The 20,302-nt window shown below is 44.4% G+C and overlaps 1 protein-coding gene across 1 annotated transcript; it reads right to left on the bottom strand.

Moving 5' to 3' along the window:
- Positions 1-3,795: 3,795 nt before the first annotated feature.
- On the bottom strand, positions 3,796-5,633 carry LOC119359480 (11-beta-hydroxysteroid dehydrogenase A-like). The gene is made up of 6 exons (XM_037625653.1): positions 5,326-5,633; positions 5,039-5,231; positions 4,877-4,962; positions 4,643-4,774; positions 4,307-4,471; positions 3,796-4,227 (listed from the first exon to the last, which is right to left on the bottom strand). Exons 1-3 carry the CDS (start codon positions 5,563-5,565, stop codon positions 4,883-4,885), a joined length of 513 nt encoding a protein of 170 aa, XP_037481550.1. The 5' UTR covers positions 5,566-5,633; the 3' UTR covers positions 3,796-4,227; positions 4,307-4,471; positions 4,643-4,774; positions 4,877-4,882.
- Between the last annotated feature and the right edge of the window lie 14,669 nt (positions 5,634-20,302).

Below are 20,302 nucleotides of genomic sequence, written 5' to 3'. Positions count from 1 at the left end.
AAATAAAAATCTAAAACAAGACCTCAGTTGAAAAAAAAAACTCGCAACACAAACTGTGTATCAGAAAGGTAAATAGCGTTGTGGACGTTTTGCAACAAGCATCCTGTTGCAGGACTTGTACCGCAACACCGCCCTTGTTGCAAAAAGGAGGTGACGCTTGTGAGTGGGTTAATAGGATGGACATCACCGCGTTGGCGGGTTAATTGGATGGACATCCCCGCGTCCATCCAACGGCCAGACATCCCCACGTCCATCCAACGGCCAGCAAAGCGGCGGATGTTTTCTAGCTATCCGCCGGCGGACGCGTAGCGTGACTCTAGAATCATACTCCCTTCGTTCCGAATTACTTGTCACATGTATGGATGTATCTAGATGTATTTTAATTGTAGATACATCCATTTCTAAGACGAGTAATTTGGAACGGAGGGAGTACCATAGTTCAAACGCAACTTTTTTTTTGAAAACATTAAGCTTTATTGATTAGAAATAACAGTTACATCATCAATAAGAAGAGATACAATATCAACCATGGGCTCTTCAAACCAATCCTTAGTCGCTGAATATTTCGCTAACCTAGCAATTTCATGAGCAACTTTATTTGCTTCCCTATTATAATGTTCAAATCTAGTAATAGTAAAATCGCAAGCCATAAAATAGCAATCATCAAAAACTGCCGTCGTCGCTCCCGCCGATTATCCTCCATTCTTCATCGTGTCAATCACTTCCATATTATCAGAGTTAACAATAAGGCGGTTGCACCCCGCCTTCTGTGCTAGGGTAAGGCCAAACCTCAGTGCCAATGCTTCTGCCGTTAGAACATCCGCACACCAGTCAAGTCGCCAACTTCCGCCAACAATGAACCTTCCTTTGTCATCTCTCAGGACTGCCCCCGCCGTGCCTCTAAGCAGATCATGATCAAAGGAAGCATCAATGTTTAGCTTCACAAAATCCATAGGAGGTCTAAGCCATCCCCCTTTCTTACTAATCGCCTTAGGGGAGTTTGCTTTAACATAATTTGCCGCTATAGCACGGGCCCCCATCGCAGATTGATATGCATCTTGAGACTTTCCTTCATGAACCAGTTTACGTCTATCCCACCATAAATACCAAGCTGTTATAACGATCAATTCACGTGCATTTTGAAGTCCCAAAACAGATATTTCTTCCTCTGGCATAAGTAATAAAAATTCAAGAACTGCCTCTCCTGCCCGGTCAACAACACAGGCTCTATTGATCACCTCATACAAACCCAAATTATCCCAGACCTTTTTCGCCTTCTGACATAGAAACAAGACGTGTTTCGTGTCTTCTAGCCCTTTTGAACATGTTGGGCAGATGGGAGGGACCTTCACATGTCTATTGGCGAGCGTAACACGACATGTGAGTGTTCCATGCAATGTACGCCAGATGAAGATTTTTACCTTTGCCAGACAAGATAGCTTCCAGATCTTGCTCCAAACAGGATTAGCATTGGATCTACCCATACCATACATATATTGTAATTTTCTTCCATGCTGTTTGTTTCATTCCTCCCAATAAGCCGATCGAACAGCGAACAAACCATTTTTTGTGAAACTCCAAGCAATGAAATCCGTCATTTCATGTATCGAAAGGGGGATTGCAAGTACCCTTTGAGCGTCAATTGACCACAACGTTTGTCTCACCAAGTCTTCATCCCAATAACTCATAACTGGATCAATAAGATCAGAAACCTTTGACAAAAGTTGCCCCCTTCTAGGAGTAATTATTTTTCTATTTGCACAATTCGGGATCCATGCATCTTCCCAAATATCAATTTTTTGTCCGTTTTCAACTTGCCAGATATAGCCGTTCCTTAGAGAATTAACCCCTGCCATAATGCTTTGCCAGGTGAAAGAGGAACCCTTCTTTAGACTTGCATTCATTAAATTGCCATCCGAGAAATATTTAGCTCTCATGATTGTGGCACATAACGATTCCGGATTATCAAGCAAACGCCACGCTTGCTTGGCTAGTAACGCCAAATTGAAACAATGTAAATTTCGGAACCCCATTCCTCCTTGTTTTTTTGGGACACACATTTTCCACCACGCCATCCAATGCATCTTTTTCTGATTGTCCTCATTACCCTACCAAAATTGCGACATCGCGTCAATGATTCTTTTACAATTTTTTTTAGGAATTTTAAAAACGGACATAGCATAAGCTGGGATAGCTTGTACAACAGCTTTAAGTAGAATTTCTTTTCCTCCTGCGGATAACAGCTTCTCCTTCCATCCACTAATTTTTGTAATAATGCAATCAATTAGGAAAAGGAAGCAATCACTTTTGTCCATGCCCACATTTGCAGGTAAACCCAAATATTTATCATTGAGGGCTTCGGTCATAATATTCAGTGTTGTGCAGATCTGCGCTCTATCTTCTACTTTTGTATTGGGACTAAAGAAAATACTAAATTTTTCAACACTCATCAATTGCCCTGAGGTAGCGCAATAAGAGTCCACTACTGATTTTAATGCCTCCGCATTCATAGCATTTGCTTTCATAAGGATCAAAAAATCGTCGGCAAATAAAAGGTTTGAAATTGATGGGGCATCTCTGCAGACCTTAACTCCAGAAATATTACCATTCTCCTCTGCATTAGCTAGTAGAGCGGTCAGCCCCTCTGTACATAACAAGAATAAGTATGGGGAGAGGGGGTCTCCCTGCCTCAGACCTCTAGTAGGTTTAAAGCTCTCAGTCTCTTCATTATTAAAACGAACCCTGTACTTCATAGAAGATACACATTGCATAACTAAATCTACCCACTTCTCTTTGAAACCCAATTTTAGCATTATTTTCTTCAAAAAGGACCACTCTACTCGGTCATACGCTTTATGCATATCCAGTTTGATGGCACATATACCCTCTTTACTACTCCTTTTTTTCTTTATTGTGTGAAAATATTTGTAGGCCATTAAAATATTATCCGTGATCATTCTTCCTGGTACAAATGCACTCTGAGTTGTACTGATAACATCTGGAAGGATTAACTTCAGACGAGCCGCAATCATTTTTGAAATAACCTTATACACCACGTTGCATAAACTGATTGGTCTAAACTGAGTTACCTTTTCTGGGGAAGCAATCTATGGGATCATTACAATTGTTGTATCATTCCACCCATTAGGTATAGTGCCAGTATTCATCGCCTGGAGCACCTCTTCAGTCAGATCATCCCCCAACATAGACCAAAATCTTTTATAAAAAATGGCATGTAGTCCATCCGGACCCGGCGCTTTTAAGTCTTCTATATCAAAAAGCGCCTTTCGAACCTCCTCAGCCGTATAAGGGGCAAGGAGAGCAATATTCATTTCATCTGTCACTTTTCTTCTGACGAGGGATAAAACCTCCGGATTCAGTTGAGCAACTGGTGAAGTAAAGAGATTAGCGAAGTACCCCGTAATATGATTTTTCATCTTCGTATCTTGCAGCCAAACACCATTGTCATCCAGCAATTTTTTAATTTGATTTCTTTTTTTTCTAGTCGTCGCCGCATTATGGAAAAAGGAAGTGTTGCGATCACCATATAAAAGCCAGTTTGCACGACCCCTTTGTAACCAGTAGATCTCCTCTTGCTCTAATAAGTTTTTAGTAATGACAAGAATCTCTTTTTGGCGTGCTTGGGATTCTGCGTTTATAGGACCCCTCCACAACTTTTCTATCTTTTTTTAATTTTTTAATTCTTTTTTTCGGTCCTCTCAGAATATCACGATCCCAAATATGCAAATCCGCATTCACCGCTCGTGTTTTGCTTTTTCTCACGCTGTACGTACAATTTCTACAACTGTTTCATCTTATGCTATGAATTTACACAAGAGGAACCATTCATCACTCTTCACTCAAACCACAACTCGCCATTCTATTTATTTTGGTCCCAGTACGACACAGGAACACTCACGTACCACCTGCTCTACTCTACTCCCGTTTGATGTCCGCGGTGTGCAGCGACGGCGGCTGCAGCACGCGCTTGGCGCCCGTGACCTCCAGGACCCTCCTCGCCCTCATCTGGCTGCCGCCGTCGCCGGAGCTCCGGCGATAGAACATGCGTTGCAGGACGTCGCCCACCTCCGGCGCCAATGACCGCCAGAGGAACAGCGCACGGTACCACAGCGGCACGGTGACGCTGCGCCGGCCGCGGCAGACGGCGTCCACGATGGCCTCGGCGCACCGCTCGGCACGCACCACCGGAAACAGGCCCACCTGAGCCTGCGTTTGCAAATCAAGCATGAGCATGCACCGTTCACAAATACCGAGAACTTCTGTCTGAAGTGGTGCAACAACTCACATCCCTGGTGTCTTGATCGACCTCCACTCTCCCTTCTTTGGAGAGGTGCTTCCCCTTGGTCATCTCGGACTCGATCCATCCGGGCGTCGCCACCGTGACGCCCACCTCGTCGCCGAGCTCCATCCGCAGGGTCTCGGCGAAGCTCAGCACGGCAGCCTTGCTAGCCTGCAAGGATAAGGAACATGTATCGGTCGTCAAAATGCTCACGTCTGCACACTAGTACTCCTCTGTACCATAGTATATGTCGTTTTAGTAATTGAACTGCTAAAACAACAAATATTATGATACGGAGGGAGTAGAAAGGAAAAAACAAGCGCACTGGCGAGGGAAATGTACATTGTAGAAGCTCATCCTTGGCATTGCCAGCACCGCCGCGGCCGAGGAGTTGACGAAGATCTTCCCGCGGCTCCTCTTCAGGTGGGGAAGAGCGGCGTGGGTTGGATGCACCGTGCCCCAGAAGTTCACGTCCTGCAGCACAGCACCAACACATATCAGCATCATGAAAGGAGATGATATAAGCAGAGAAGCACAAGAACGGAGGTGGGTAGAGAACCAGGGACCGAACAGTACCAAGACTTACTTGAAACCGGCGACATCGGGCACCTCCTCGAACCAGCACACGTTGGCCAGACCGGCATTGTTCACAAGATGATCCACTGCAATCAAACCACTTACCCAAGTTACAGTGACTCACTCATCAAGGTAGGCAGTAACTAGCAGGTGGGTACTTACGCCGGCCAAAGCGCTCGACCGTGGCCTGGACGAACGCCTTACAGTCCTCCGGCCTCGCCACGTCCCCCGGCACGACGAGCACGTCCGGCGAGCCGAGATCGGTCGCCTTGGCGGCGACCTCGTGCAGGCTTCCCTGCCTCCTCGCCACCAGGGCCAGCCTCGCTCCCTTCTTCGCGTACTGGTAAGCTATTTGCTGAACGCACACGCAGCAAGTCAAGTTAATCGGAACCCAGGAATATACTACTCAAATAAGGGCAACCCTGATCGAGAATCTCCATTATCCGTACCTCGCCGATGCCGGAGGAGGCGCCCGTGACGAGCACGACCTTCCCCGCGACGTCCTCCGGCGCGACGGTGGCGGCGGCCGACGCGGCGAGCTTGTAGACGTGGTAGGGGGGCATGAAGAGCGCCAGGAGGAGGAGCGACCGGCGGGCCGCCCAGTCCATGAAGGTGTTGACGAGGTCCGTCGCCGGCGTCTCGCTGCGCAGCACCGTGTACCCCACCTTCAGCATGCTCAGCATCTCCATGGCGGCGTCGACCTCCTCCTTCCTTTCCTTCCTTCCTTGGGGCTGGGCTTGCTTGATGTCTGTAGTGCGCTCGCATGAGACCAGGAGAGACACACTCGAGGAGCTTCACTGCATGAAAGCGGGAGTCTCAGGCTGGCATGACACGTCGCATATGGCTGGACGCGTGGTGCGGTGTCCTGCAGGAGCAGAGCTACCTGTGAGCTTCTAGACACAACCTGCAGGTGGCCAGAGCACGCAGAGCGCTACAAGATTGCATCAAGATTGGCGCATGTAGTTAAATGATAGGATCATGGTATGTTTCTTGGAAAAAAAATTCTGTGGATACCGGTTGCAAACTCCATCTCGTGCATACCCTCTCCCAGATGCTCCCACGTGTCCCACCTCCTCATCTGACGATAGCTGCTCCTCCGCTCCGTTCGTGGCTTCTCTCGGCTTGGATTGGAAACGAACGCTCGGCTCCAAACATACGATCCCGGCTCATCGTGGTACAACCCCGGCTCCCGTGAATTATGCATCTGCGATCGCTTCCGATCAGATAAACGTCTGTAATTGCTAGCTACTCCTTCCCCGTCCAGCCGTGATCCGATCAAGTTTTATCATGGCCGAGCGACCGGGGCACTCTCCCCGTCCGTGATGAGATTGGTCGCCACGTTTTTGGTCGAGCGTTCGCTGCACCGAGCGAAACTATAGCCATGTCCTTCGCACGCCCAAACGACGTCCATCCCTTCCCAATTCCATGGCCACATGGGGTTGGAAGGACATCCATGGCTGCCGCGGACCGTTCTGCCGCAGGTAGGATTGCCGAGAAGGACGAGAGGGGCCATGCCTGAATCTGACATTGTCTCTTACAAGGACGACCATGGTGGCTCTGCCGCTGGCTTGGATCACATAAACCTGACTACATGCCGCCATGATAGAAAAAGGGGTGCAGCAGTCATCCAAATGGATTTCTGTAAAATTACATTGATAGTGTGACCGAATGTAGTGTTACATCTTGATCAAATTGAGTAGCGTGCCTATTGTAGAGGTTTTGGTGAGCTATATAAATTTCCCTACGTTAGTCATCAATTACAAGCTATAGTTAGAACAACTGTAAAGGTTTCAGAACTTCTGGACTGCTGATTTAAAATATAATTATTATCAAAATTGGCAGTCCTAAAAGGATGTCACATTCACAGTCGAAATTGAGTTTTGTGGTTGGCCATCTCAATGAGGTTTCTTCAAGACAAAAATATTTACAGAGTTAGGATGAAAAGATCCTTGCTCAAGTGGAATTTCACGAATTATGTTCTTGTGCTTTAGAAGCATCAAGAAAAGAAGAATTAAATGACTGAATTTGTAGACATATTGTGTTGTCTGACTTTAACTGAAATTTAGTCCAGTTAATGACAAGGCAAACAAAAATAACATCTTTGCTACAGTGTATAGCAAATCAGTGAAAATAGAGAAACAGTCACATTTTGGGAACACATCCATCAAGTTGAAGATTTCAAATCATCCATATGTATTTCAAATGAAAAGGTACACTGTACACAAGTTATTGTACATTGTCAAGGAGAGTAATCAACTCTACACCTATACAACAGTTGTCCAACTCCAAATTTACAAAATTTGATATTCCTAGGCCAAGTCTACTACATCAGGAAGCATGGAGTCTTCTCCAAAGGTTTCCTCGGCAACTGTTTTGTTGCAGTGGTGTACTTGAGGGTCTTTGTCCAGCGAAGCGTGGCTGCTGCACGAGTATGTGGCGTCCCGTTTTCTCTTTGTTCAGTCGTCCCTCACGGTTGTGGATTTGACAATTTCTCCTTGAAGTCTGCCACAAACTTTTATACATGAAGCTGCTCCAAGATAGTAAAGGACATGCACAGAATGTGAGTTTGGTCATGTACTTGAGACATAGAGAAAAATCATTGGAATTATGTATACTATAAGCATGAAAGGTTCAAATAAACAAATACAATAACCAGACACGAGGCATTGAACTGTTCGCCTTATGCTTCTTCTGTTTATTCTATCATGTAGTCGAGTTACAGAACCATAACTTGTGTTCACTGCCCAACAAATAAATACGGAGCACATCTCATACAAGATAACTGAATCATTCGGATTGTTGTCTATTTGTTTCGTTCAAAATCCGAGTAAATTTTAAGGTTGTCTTTTAGATAAGAAAAAACTTTCATTGGACAATGAACGGCACTATGGCAGCGTGATCCAGATTCAGTGTTGTAATTTGGTGGTCTGCATTGGTGAATCACTATGCATGATTTCATGAATCAACCGCTATCTAATTAAGGCTCTGCTCAAGAAAAAAAATTACTCTATCTATGGCTGTCTTATACACTTTGAATTGCTAATTTCAGTAACAATGCAAGCGCAGCAGGAGTCACCACCGGATAAGCAATTGAAGGACAAATTTCAGTGTTGAGTGCCATAATGAATTAGGACATCGCATCAAACGATATCAGCCCATGTTATGTACAGAACCACTAATGGAATCGACAGTTTGGAAACCACAATTCACTATCTAACAACCGTACCAACCTTGGAACAGCACATATACTTAAATAAGACCTTTTTTTGTTGTCAATTGGGGTGCTTAGGGAGGGGGATTACCAGTTTTGGGCGAGATGCAGCAGATGCCCATGGTGGAGGGAGAGGCCGCCGCCTGAGGCGGAGAAGGAGGGGGCGAGCGGCGCGTCCTGTCCTCCATCGTGGCGCACGAGACGGCGAGGCAGGGGACTCCAGCGGCGGACCTTGGAGCCGACGACTGGCATAGAAAGGAAAGGGATGCCCTGAGCCGACTCGGCTGCGTGGACCTCCACCTCCGCTGGCCTCGTCTCGTGAAGGAGCCGGGATCACATGTAGTTTGGAGCCGAGCTTTCATTTCGAAGCCGAGAGAAGCCACCAACAGAGCGGAGGAGCAACTATCGTCAGATGAGGAGGTGGGACACGTGGGAGCATCTAGGAGAGGGTATGCACGAGATGGAGTTTGCAACCGGTATCCACAGATTTTTTCCTGTTTCTTGCAGGAGTATTTCCTTACCAAAGTGTATGTACGGTTTCGTCCTTATCCTCCGTTGGACTGACAAAACGCCTCCTCTTTATTTTGCCTAAGCCAAAATGACCCGCTTTAATGTAATGTTGGTGCCGTCGACGATTGCACTTTCGGGCATTGTCATTTTTTTTGAGGCGTCGTTGTATAACTCCTCTTCCTCTACGGGTGGTATGGGCTTTCTGGGTGAAAGACTAAGGTTCGGATGGTTTGGGGAGCGAGTGATGGCGGTGTCTTCGTCGTTTTCTTCTTGGGGATGTTGCTTGAGAGAGCTAGCTCGTGCTTAGTGCGTCTTTTTTTTCTTTTGCGTCGAGTTTGGTGGATGCCGGGTCAGTGGCCCCGAACGGCTGATGTGCGCCGAGGCGGAGGCCTCGGAAACCGATGTGCAACACAACTCCATGGTGTGGGGCAGTGGCTCGGTCTTTGCTTGGGTGGCAGGTTTGTCGGCTCGGTCGACGTGCCCCGGAGAGGGCGTAAGTGCATCTAGTGTCCCTTAGTGATTTTGATGTATTGAAGACTTATAGGTTAAGGGACTAATGCGTTTGTGATTGTACACAGGTCTATAAATGTATAAGGAGTTTGATATTTATAGAGAGAGTCGACCCCTAAAAATGAATGTCTTCACTGAAGACTTTAGCTCTCTGAAGACTTTGAAAGTGAAGAAATTGGTGTAATCCTGAAGACTTGATATTCATGCGAGGAATATGAAGCTTGAAGACCTTTGTTTTCATAGTTTCATTTTTCTCCTTCTTGAGTCATAGGAAATACCGTACTGTTAAAGGGGGTCGAGGTAAAACTAAGGAAAAGTTTTCAAGTGATGCTCATCTCAAAATCCTACACCTACCAATCCTTTTGAGTGAAGCCATTGAAACTCTCATATAGTTCAGTCAATTTCTTCAGTGACAGAGGCGAAGATCTTCTGGTCTATAAGGAATTTGTTCTGACTGAGGAGTTAGGAATTCGCCAGTGCAGATTGCCTACAAGTGAGGAACATGATAGCCCTGAGGAATTTGATAGCCAAATTTCCGATCGTTGCTATGCTACGCGCCAGCTGTCCCAAAATATCTACCCACCTAACGGCCATATCATTGAAAGGCATTTATGTCTTATCATGTCGGGATGCTCCCTAGGCTATAAATAGCCGCCCCCCTACAACCACTAGTTGGTTGGTTGCTTCGTGAGAAACTGACACTTGTCATTGAGAGCATCCCATCCTTTGAGGACTTTGAGCGAAAATCATCAAGTGAGGAAAAACCCCAAAACCCAAACCAAACACATACAAACCCAAGGTGATTGAACATCACTGAAGAGATTGTTCCTGTGTGGAACCGACGCTTGTTACCTTTGAGGACTATGCATCCTCCATATGGTTAGGCGTCATGGTCTAGAGCATCCAAAAAGAAATTATGGATCACCGAGTGACCGAGCTTGTGAAGGTTTGGAAGTCACCTGAAGACTTACCACGAGTGATTGGATGAGGTCTGTGTGACCTTAGCTCAAGGAGAATACAGTGAGGACTGTGTGTCCTCAGGTTTAAATACCTAGCCGCTCCAACCAGAGGTATGACTGTCGCAGCAGTTGGAATTGCTCTACCCAATCATTGTCTTCACCAAGCTACTGGTTCTATTTCCTCAATCCTTTCATTTCCTCATTTCTGTGTTAAAGTACTTGATCTTTACTGTTTGAAGACTTTGACTGAAAACTTTCTCAATTTCCTCAATCCTATTTCTTCAGTCGGTTTGTCTTTAGCCTGCTTATCCTGTGTTTACGCTACTTGTACTCCGTGCTTGTTTTTATTTCATCATGATGACTGTGCTACTACTCTGTTATGCTTGCATCTGAATACTTATTCCACTGCTAAGTAGTTCGTTGCTTAGGAATTTTCTCACCCTGAAATTCCTAAGTGACGAATTTGTAAAAATCACCTATTCACCCCCTCTAGTCGATATAACGCACTTTCAATTGGTATCAGAGCAAGGTACTCCTTTGTTCTGTGTGATTTTGATTTAATCGCCTGGAGTTTTAGTTATGTCGACTGCAGGTATGATCAAGGTCTCTGCTACGTTGTGGAAAATGGCGTTCCCTTTGTCACTCCTACAATCAATGCTGCTGATGTGAAGAGATTCAAGCAACTCGATTCTCAAACGAAGAACATCATATGTGGCCATCTGAGCAAAGGGCAGTATGGCAGAGTGAGTGCTTTGGAAATTGCTAAGCTTATCTGAGATAGGCTGTCCAAGGTCAACAAGGGAGTCTCAACACAGTGTGACTCTCGGGTTGACGTTCTTCGCAATCTCTTCAACTGCTTCAAAAGACTCGACAATGAAAATGTTCAGCAGACCTTCGATTGACTCAATGACATTTCAAATGAGCTTCAAGCACTTGGTGCCACTGACATCACCGACCATGAGGTGGTGAAGAAATTGCTAAGATCGCTTGATTCCTCATTTGACACTCTGGCACTGATGATACAAGAACGTGGGGACTACAAGTCACTTGATCCTGCTGATATCCTCGAGAGGCTAAACACTCATGAGTTCCAACTTGCTGAGAAGAGAGATCTCTATGGACCAAGCTATGGCAGATCACGTGCACTAAAGGCCAAGGTTGTCTCTGAATCTGAAGGTGAGGATTCTGGTAGCAGTCTGTGTGATCCTGAAGAACTGAGCCAGGAGCTAGCAATGCTCGTGAGGAAATTCCAGAAATTCTCAAGACATGGTCGCTTTGGTAAATCCTCAAGAAGTGATGACATGAGATCAGATTCCTCATCCCGTGACTACAAGAAGAGAACTTGTCACAAATGCAAGAAACCCGATCACTACATCACTGATTGTCCTCAATGGGAGAAGGAATCAAAGAAGAAGAAATACAAGGATTACAATTCTGATGACTCGAAGAACAAGAAGAAATCTTCAAAGTCCTCATCATCAAAATCCTCAAAGTCTTCATCTCACAAGAAGAGCAACTCCAAAAAGGCTCGGGCATTTATTGGCAGGAAATAGACTCTGAAGCTGAAACTGAGAAAAATGAGGAAGAGGAAGCATCTGAGGAGTCTGGCTCTATTGTGGCGAGCCTAGCCCTCGCTACTACGTTAGTCAGCAAGTCCATCTTCAACTATGAGGAAAATGACCTCCCCAACACTGCCGACGACGGCGATGATGACTACGCTCCCACCTATTGCTTCATGGCAAAAGGTGCAAAGGTACTTAAATATCCTTCTTCTGAATCAAGTGAGGATGAATCTGATGAAAATCTTAAGCCTAACTACTCTAAACTTGCTAAGATTGATGTGAAACAACAAAAGGCTTTTGAAAAGGTTCAAAATATGCTAGACAAAAGCGATGACCTGTTGGGTGAAGAAATGGATCGAACTCAAACTCTGACTGATAATCTTCAGAGACTTTAGACTAAGTTTGAAAACCTTCAAAGTCATCATAACACTCTCTTATCTGATCATGAGAAGCTTTCTATGAATTTCTTCAAAGAAAGTAAGATCTTGAGCAGCTAAGGGTGAGTTATGAAGATCTTGAGAAGGAACACGATTCATTGCTTGCTCAACAGATCAGTTCCGCTCAGGTTGAATTCATTCCACCATGTTTGAAATGCATTGAACGTGAATCTGCTAATTCTTCACCTGAAAGTTCAAATGCTTCTATTGCTGCAAATTCTTCAACTGTCTCTACTATCACAAATTCCTCATCTGAGGATGCTACTAGTGTCACTGACCATGCAAGGCTCAAGGAATTGTATGTGACAGACATGTACAAAAGCCTCAAAGGGCATCAGGCTCTTTATGATGTGCTTAAAAAGCAGATCCTCAACAGGAACCCTAGGAAAGAGGGTATTTCCTTTGAGAGGAAACTCAATGCTGATGGGACCTACTGGAAACCTGAGTAGTATCTCAAAACCTCATGGGTTGCTGCAAAGGGACCTCAAGTGGATCCATTTGCTTTATCTGGCTTTACATGTGAATCTTCATATTCTTCTGATGAGTCATTTGACTCCAACTATAAACTGTTCAAAAATCAGAATGGTGAAGTATTTGCTAGATATGTTGGCACTAACTGCAGGAACGATCCCCCTATGAAGAAAATCTGGGTTTCCAAAAGGTGCCTTGAAGTCTTTAGGTAAATGTCATCATGACACCACCTGTGAAGAATAGGAACCCAGATCAAATTCTTCATATGGACCAAAGTCTTCATATGGATCCAAGTCCTCATATGGACCAAATTCTTCACGTGGATCAAATTCCTCATATGGATCTAGATCCTCATATGAACATTATCGTGCTAACACTTCTGTTTCGCAGGGAAAATCTAAGGGTTATGAATATGTGCATTATTCTTCAAATCATTATGTTCATAAGTCCTCGAAGAATTTGTCTTCTTATTCATATGCCTACTCTAACCCCTCTTATGTGAAATGAATTGGATTGGCTTCTATGCCCCCTTTCTCTTATGGAGCTCGTAGAATGATGAACTCTTTGCCACCCCTCCAGATGTGGGTGGTAAAGAAAAAGAACTAATCTCTTATGCAGGGCCAGGTCTCCAGACGAACTTAAAACATCTGAAGAATTTGCTGAAGACCTGAATATGCTTGAAAGGACGTAAGCTAATCATGAAGAAATGAATTTTCATTTCTCACGTCCTCATACCGCTATATCTGTTCTATTGCTTGATGAAATTGATCTGATGAATTTGATGTCATATTCTTCATTGCTGAAGTATATGAGTTCGTAAGATGCACTGATTCATCTGTAGGATGATCAACCCAAAGCCACTGAGTGGATCCTCAATAGTGGATGTAAAAATCACATGACTGGTGACATGAACTTATTGATGGACACTGCTTTATCTCCATCGCATCTGAAGCATATGACCTATGCTGACAAAGGCAAAAGCAAGTTATTGGGTCTAGGTAAGGTTGCGATCTCAAAGGATCGAAATATGGACAAAGTCATGCTTGTCGAGTCCTTATGATTCAATCTCATGTCTGTCTCAATGCTTTGTGATCTTGATATGGTTGTTGTCTTTGGCAAGTATCATTGTGTTGTGATCATGGAAGCTGACAATTCCAAAGTCTTCGAAGGCTTTAGGAGAGGAGATTTGTATATTGTTGATTTCTCTACAGGACCACAACCTGCTACATGTCTACTTGCAAAAGCTTCAGAAGGCTGGCTATGGCATCGACGACTTGGTCATGCTGGCATGAGGAACCTGCACACGCTCGCGAAGAAGAAGCATGTCATTGGCATCGAGGGTGTCAAATTCCTTAAGGACCACCTATGTGGATCTTGTGAAGCTGAAAAGATGACCAAGGCCAAGCATCCCTCAAAGACCATCATGACTACCACTCGTCCATTTGAATTGCTTCACATGGATATCTTTGGCCCTACTCATTATGCCACATTTATTAATGCTGCATCTTTATATGGCTTTGTCATTGTTGATGACTATTCTCATTACACATGGGTGCATATCATTACTTACAAAAGCTCTTCAAACGATTTTCCTCGAGGGCTTCAACCAACTTTGGTGTGAAGATCAAGCACATCAGAAGTGACAATGGGATCGAGTTCAAGAATACTGGTCTTGATGAATATCTTGACAAACTTGGCATTACTCATGAGTTATCTGCTCCTTATACTCCTCAGTAGAATGGCATCGTGGAGCGCAAGAACATGACTCTTGTTGAGATGGCTCGCACTATGCTTGATAAATACAAGATTCCTCCTCGCTTCTGGCCTGAGGCAATTGATACTGCATGCCACGTCATCAACAGGGTATATCTTCACAAATTCTTCAGAAAGACCTCATATGAACTCCTCACTGACAAGAAACCCAATGTGAGTTATTTCGAAGTCTTCGGTGCTAAATGTTGGATTAGAGATCCTCATCACAATTCTAAATTTGCACCGAAAGCACATGGAGGTTTTATGCTTGGTTACGGAAAGGACTCGCACACCTACAGAGTCTTCAACACCTATCACCACAAGGTTGTTGAAACTGTAGATGTGCGGTTCAATGAAACTAACGGCTCGCAAAGAGAGCACCTACCTCCTGTGCTAGATGAAATATCACCTGAGGAATCCATTAAATTCAAGGATATTGAGGATGTCATTCCTACTGAAGAATCTTTTGAAGAAGCCAGTCCAGAACGTGAAGAACATCATGCTGGTGCACCTGAAGAAAATGGCTCTGAAGAAAATGCTGAGCCCCCTCAACATCGTCAACCCGCTCATCCTTGCATTGCTAATGAAGTGCAGATTGAGAGAATCATCAACGACATCAAAGTATCAGGTCCTCTCACATGCTCAAAAGATTCACATTTGTCTAACTTTTGTGGGCACTTTGCTTTTGTCTCTATCACAGAGCCCACCAAAGTAGATGAGGCATTTCTGGATCCTGAGTGGATTCAAGCAATGCAAGAGGAATTACATCAATTTGAGCTCAACAATGTCTGGAAACTTTTCAAGCGACCAGACGCACGCAAGCACAATATCATTAGCACCAAATGGATCTATCGCAACAAACAAGAAATGGCCTTGTGGTGAGGAATAAGGCACGGCTAGTAGCTCAAGGCTACACACAGGTTGAAGGAATTGATTTCAATGAAAATTTTGCACCTGTTGCTAGACTTGAGGCTATTCGCATATCGCTTGCTTATGCTAACCATCATAATATCATCTTATATCAAATGGATGTGAAAAGTGCATTCCTCAATGGTAAGCTTGAGGAAGAAGTATATGTTGCTCAATCCCAGGTTTTGAAGATCCTAAGCATCCTGACAAAGTCTTCAGACTCAATAAGGCCCTCTATGGCCTCAATTAGGCCCCTCGGGCGTGGTATGATACTATGAAGGAATTCCTCATGAAGAAAGATTTCAAACTCGGTTCACTTGACCCAACTATTTTCACCAAAGCCTATGATGATGAATTATTCGTGTGCCAAATATATGTTGATGATATTATCTTTGGCTGTACTAACCAACGTTATAGTGACGAATTTGCCTATATGATGAGTGAGGAATATCAAATGTCTATGATGGGAGAATTGAAATTCTTCTTAGGTATTCAAATTCGTCAACAACGCAACGACATCTTCATATCTCAGGAGAAATACCTCAAGGTTGTGTTGAGGAAATTCGGCATGCAAGATTGCAAAGGCGTCAAAATCCCTATGCCCACAAATGGCCATCTATGCACTGATGAAAATGGTATAGACTTCGATCAAAAGGTATACTGCTCCATGATTGGTTCTTTATTGTATCTATGTGCATCTAGGCCAGATATTATGCTTAGTGTTTGCATGTGTGCCCGTTTTCAAGCTACACCGGAGGAATCACACCATAAAGTTGTGAAGCATATTCTTTGATATCTAGCTCACACATCAACACTTGGATTATGGTATCCCAAGGGCTCAGCTTTTGATCTCATTGGATATTCTAACTCTGACTATGCTGGTGATCATGTGGACCGCAAGTCAACATCAGGCACATGTCATTTCCTCGGACGTTCCTTAGTATGTTGGTCCTCGAAGAAGCAGAACCGCATATCACTCTCTACTGTTGAAGCTGAGTACATTGCTGATGGTTCGTGCTGTGCTCAATTGCTATGGATGAAGAAGATCCTCAAGGACTACGACATCAATGTGAAGAATGTGCCTCTCTACTATGACAATGAGAGTGCTATCAAGATTGCTCATAACCCAGTTCAACACTCGAAGACAGAGCACATCCAAATTCATCATCATTTTCTTCGAGATCATGTGTTGAAGGGCGACATATCTATCGAGCACGTGAAGACTGAAGAACAGCTAGCCGATATCTTCACAAAGCCCTTGGATGAGAAGAAATTTAGCAAGTTGCGGTGTGAGCTAAATATCTTAGAATCTTCGAATGTTCTCTGAAAAGGACGCACATCCTAACACTTATGCAAAATTGATGACTTAGATGTACAACACACAAAGTAACATTTTCCTCCAATCAATGAAGACTAACCCTCTATGTGTGAAGAAATTAACAAAGAATTTGATTCTTAGAGCCCTACGACAATTGTACGCGGTGTCTGAAATCATCATTCTTATATGATGGGTCACACCACTAATAAAAGTTGAAAATCTTCAATTTGAGTTTTTCTTCAGTTTTGAAATTCCTCAGTTGTTCAAATTCTTCAAATTTGCATTGTCTTCACTCTTTCCGATTGTGTCCTTCATTGAGTTTTCAGTCCTTTACAGCATTCACTTATTGCTAATTCTTCAAGTTGACTTTTCTGCTAAGTGAATGTGATCAGACCCTTCCCCCTCTATGCTAAACTCAACCCAATCTGTTCACAAATTCTTCATGTGCATTCTATTTGAAACCCGTTTAAAATCTTCACTGTGTCCTTGTCAGCTGAAGAATTTGCGAACAAAACATTAAATTATCATATCTCAATTTTCGGCTTTTGCCGCTCAAACATTTCACATCCCACGATATGATTATTCTATTCACCCACGATCTCTACCTCACTGTACGTGGGTGACACATGTTGCTAGGATAAGAAGGGTCAGGGGCACATTCGTCCAATTTCTTCAGGCGAGCGGTTTTTCACTTCGTCTATAAATACCCCTCTCCCTCCTCAGACTTCATTTACCCCGCTCGACCTCACACCTCTTGCTCGGGTTTCCAGACCTAGCGCCGCTGCTACTTCTATCGTCGCTGGTGAGGAAGAGCTTCACTGCCTCGACCTTGTTGCCGTCGTACTCGCGCCGGCCGCGGAAATCTTCACTTCGCCACCGCCGTAGTTGTCTTCCTCCGCCAAGTTAGGGCGTGGAAGATCTGAACGGATGAACTTCCCATCTACACTTCCCAGTTCATCGTGTTCTTCGTCAAGGGTAAATAAAATCTATTTTTACTACCCTTATTGATTCTGATGATTTTCACGAATCTTCAAAAGGTGTTTATTCCTCAACTTCCCCACTAATTAAACAACTCACATGCATCTGTTCTTGATCTATTTCTCTAAGCAATGTTTTTCTTGAAGATTCCTCAATTGTGTGGATTTTCAATCTATACAACTCTGGAACCTAAGTCAAAGACCGCTTATGTGAAATTCCTCAAGACACTCCTGATCAAATTCCTCAAACTTGTTCTGTTTTGAAAAACTTCTGAGAACGCATGTGACCTCTCCAAATTCTTCACACCTACACTCTATTCACATGTACTCATGTCTGCTGCTGAATCACTAGGTTCTCATCAACTTAACTCATTTGCAGCGTTCCCCGAAGACAGATTGCATACCTCTTCAGAGAATTCTATTGTTCAAATTCCTCAGCTGAAGAAAATGTCTGATGGCAAGAAACCTCAGAAGGGGGGAGAGAGATTGGAAGTCAACACAGTGTTTGAGATCCGTGATGACATCTATGCAGGGTACTACACACCTGCTGAAGAAACGAAGAACGAGCGCAAGGTGCACATTCAGAGGATATAGAGGAGATGGGCACAGGAATGGAGGGAGTACAAATATGTAACTCCCGAATACATGAAGAAATTCGTGTTACACCCTCCTTGCTCATGACCTCCATTGGCACCTGGCCAAATTGCTGATCTCACTAGCCTCAAGCGCGGTGAGGACTATCCTGATGAATGGGCCAGGCGGCAAGCCAAATTGGCCAAAATGGCCAAGGAAGCAGTGAGGAAATTCAATGAAGACTCTGCTGCCGCTGCTGCTGAGACCTCTGCTAGCAAGCCTAAGAAGGCTATGCCCAAGAAGCCTGCACACAATCCCAATGCCTCTGCTTCAATGCCCTGACGGCCAAGCTCCTCAGCAATTCCCTCACGGACTAGCTCTTCAAAGCCCTCACGGCAAGCTCCTCAAGCAGCTCCAGTTCCCACTGTTGCAAAAGCTTCAGCTACTGCTGCAAAGTCCTCAACACCTGTGCACCTCACCTCGTGCCAAAGGACAACTAGCATCTCAATTGCTTTAGGAGCATCTGCAAGGTCCTCAGCTCCTCTTCAGTCCTCAACAGGCCCTACTTTGCTGAAGACAAAAGCCACTGCTGGACGAGGCTCAAGGCCAAGTCCTCACAAGAAGCAGGTCACCTTCCATGTGTCGTCTAGTGAAGACGAAGCTGATGACGAAGAATTAGAATAAATCATCAGAGACAGACATCATTGGGTCGCTAGAGCCAAAGGCACAAATGGGCCTCTTCTGCTGGATCCCAAGTTGATCCTGGACTTCATTGATCTCTGGCACAAGGATCCCAACACTCCTATGCCTGACTTCAATCTCACACCTGACCAAAGTCATATGCTGACCGCCTTCATAGGAGAAGAAAAATGGAAGTTTGAGAAGGCCAGGCAGCTGAAGAAAGCTCAGTATAAGAAGGAGCATTTTTTGAAGAAGCATGTAGTCACAATGACAACTGATGAACTTGTGGCCATGCAAGCTGAGATCAAAACACTCGGTGATGAATTTGACGCATATCGTGCAGATTGGCTAGGAGCCAAAGCCAAATTCGTCAAGATGGCGAAGGGATTCACCTCCAATGTTGCAGCCCTAACACAACAAGAAATTCCTCAGGCTGAAGTATCTGCTCAACCTACTGAAGATCATGCCAGCACCGCTGATGAAAATCAGGCTGCTGAAGAAAATGAAAGCGCCAGGGCTGATGAAGACATTCCAGCCGCTGAAGAAACTGCTAGGGCAACCTCTAGTGTTTTTCCTAAAGAACAAGCCAGGCCTGTTGAAGCATCTGCTACAGCGCCTGAAGAAAATGACCAAGCCAGGACAACTGCATCAGTTGTGCCTGAAGAAACTAAACCAATTTCCTGTGCTCCTCCTTCACCAACAACAAGCATCAAGCTTCCTTCTGCATCAGAAGCGAAGAAAACAAAGGCTGCAGAGCGAGCAACTGTGAAGAAAAGGAAAGCATCTGCTACCTCAGAGTCTTATGCTCCAAAGAAAGTGAAGACTTTGACCAGCTCCTATGAAATCCCATAGATGTTGTTCCTCTGTCAAGCATGCCATCAAAGGAGATTGTTCCCTTTGGTGAGGAATATGTGATTCCAAATGAAGTAGATGAAGAAGATCCTTCTGCTGCTTCGACAGAGCAGTTGGATGAAGAAATTGAAATGGATAACATCCCTTCAACTTCACTGATTTCATCGTGTAAGTGCATCTAGTGCCACCCCTAGTTGGTTTTGGAGTATCGACGACAAACCTAGTTGAGGGACTAATGTGTTTGTGAGACATGCAGGATAACACAGGTAGAAGTCCCTCATTGATTCGGTTTTACTACCAGAGATGACCCCTAAAAATGTATGAAGACATTGAAGTCAAAGGTGGTATATGAAGATATTCACATTGAAGACTATGACAAGAGAAGACACTATATGAAGCCTATGGAGCTCGAAGACTTAGATCTTTCGTAGTTCTTTTTCTTTTGTGTTGAGTCATAGGAACCACCGTACTGTTAAGTGGGGTCCAAGAGAACCAGTCAGAATGACTAAAGTGATGCCTAAACCAAAAACCTATGTCTTCGAGTGAAGACTATGAGAGCGAATCTTGTCCAGAGGCGGACAAGTCAGCTTTGCTTGTAGCCCAAGTAAAGTTGCCGTGTGAGTTTGAAATCTGACCGTTGGAACACATGTCAGTTCCTTAGTGACCCAGAGTCATTTCGGACAAATCAGGCCGGGTTGCCAAGT

This window comes from Triticum dicoccoides, chromosome 2A (genome assembly GCF_002162155.2).
Source record: "Triticum dicoccoides isolate Atlit2015 ecotype Zavitan chromosome 2A, WEW_v2.0, whole genome shotgun sequence".
NCBI classification, from domain to species: Eukaryota; Viridiplantae; Streptophyta; class Magnoliopsida; order Poales; family Poaceae; genus Triticum; species Triticum dicoccoides.
Note: the sequence above shows the minus strand (reverse complement) of the source record. Positions and strands in the feature narration are given on the sequence as shown.

Bases quoted from the DNA above. Each gene is read 5' to 3' on its own strand.
- LOC119359480 (XM_037625653.1), bottom strand. From the start codon at position 5,565: ATGGAGATGCTGAGCATGCTGAAGGTGGGGTACACGGTGCTGCGCAGC. The intron at 5,232-5,325 runs GTACGGATAATG...GTGTGCGTTCAG, and splicing joins CCTCCTCCGGCATCGGCGAG to CAAATAGCTTACCAGTACGC. The intron at 4,963-5,038 runs GTAAGTACCCAC...GTTTGATTGCAG, and splicing joins GGTCGAGCGCTTTGGCCGGC to TGGATCATCTTGTGAACAAT.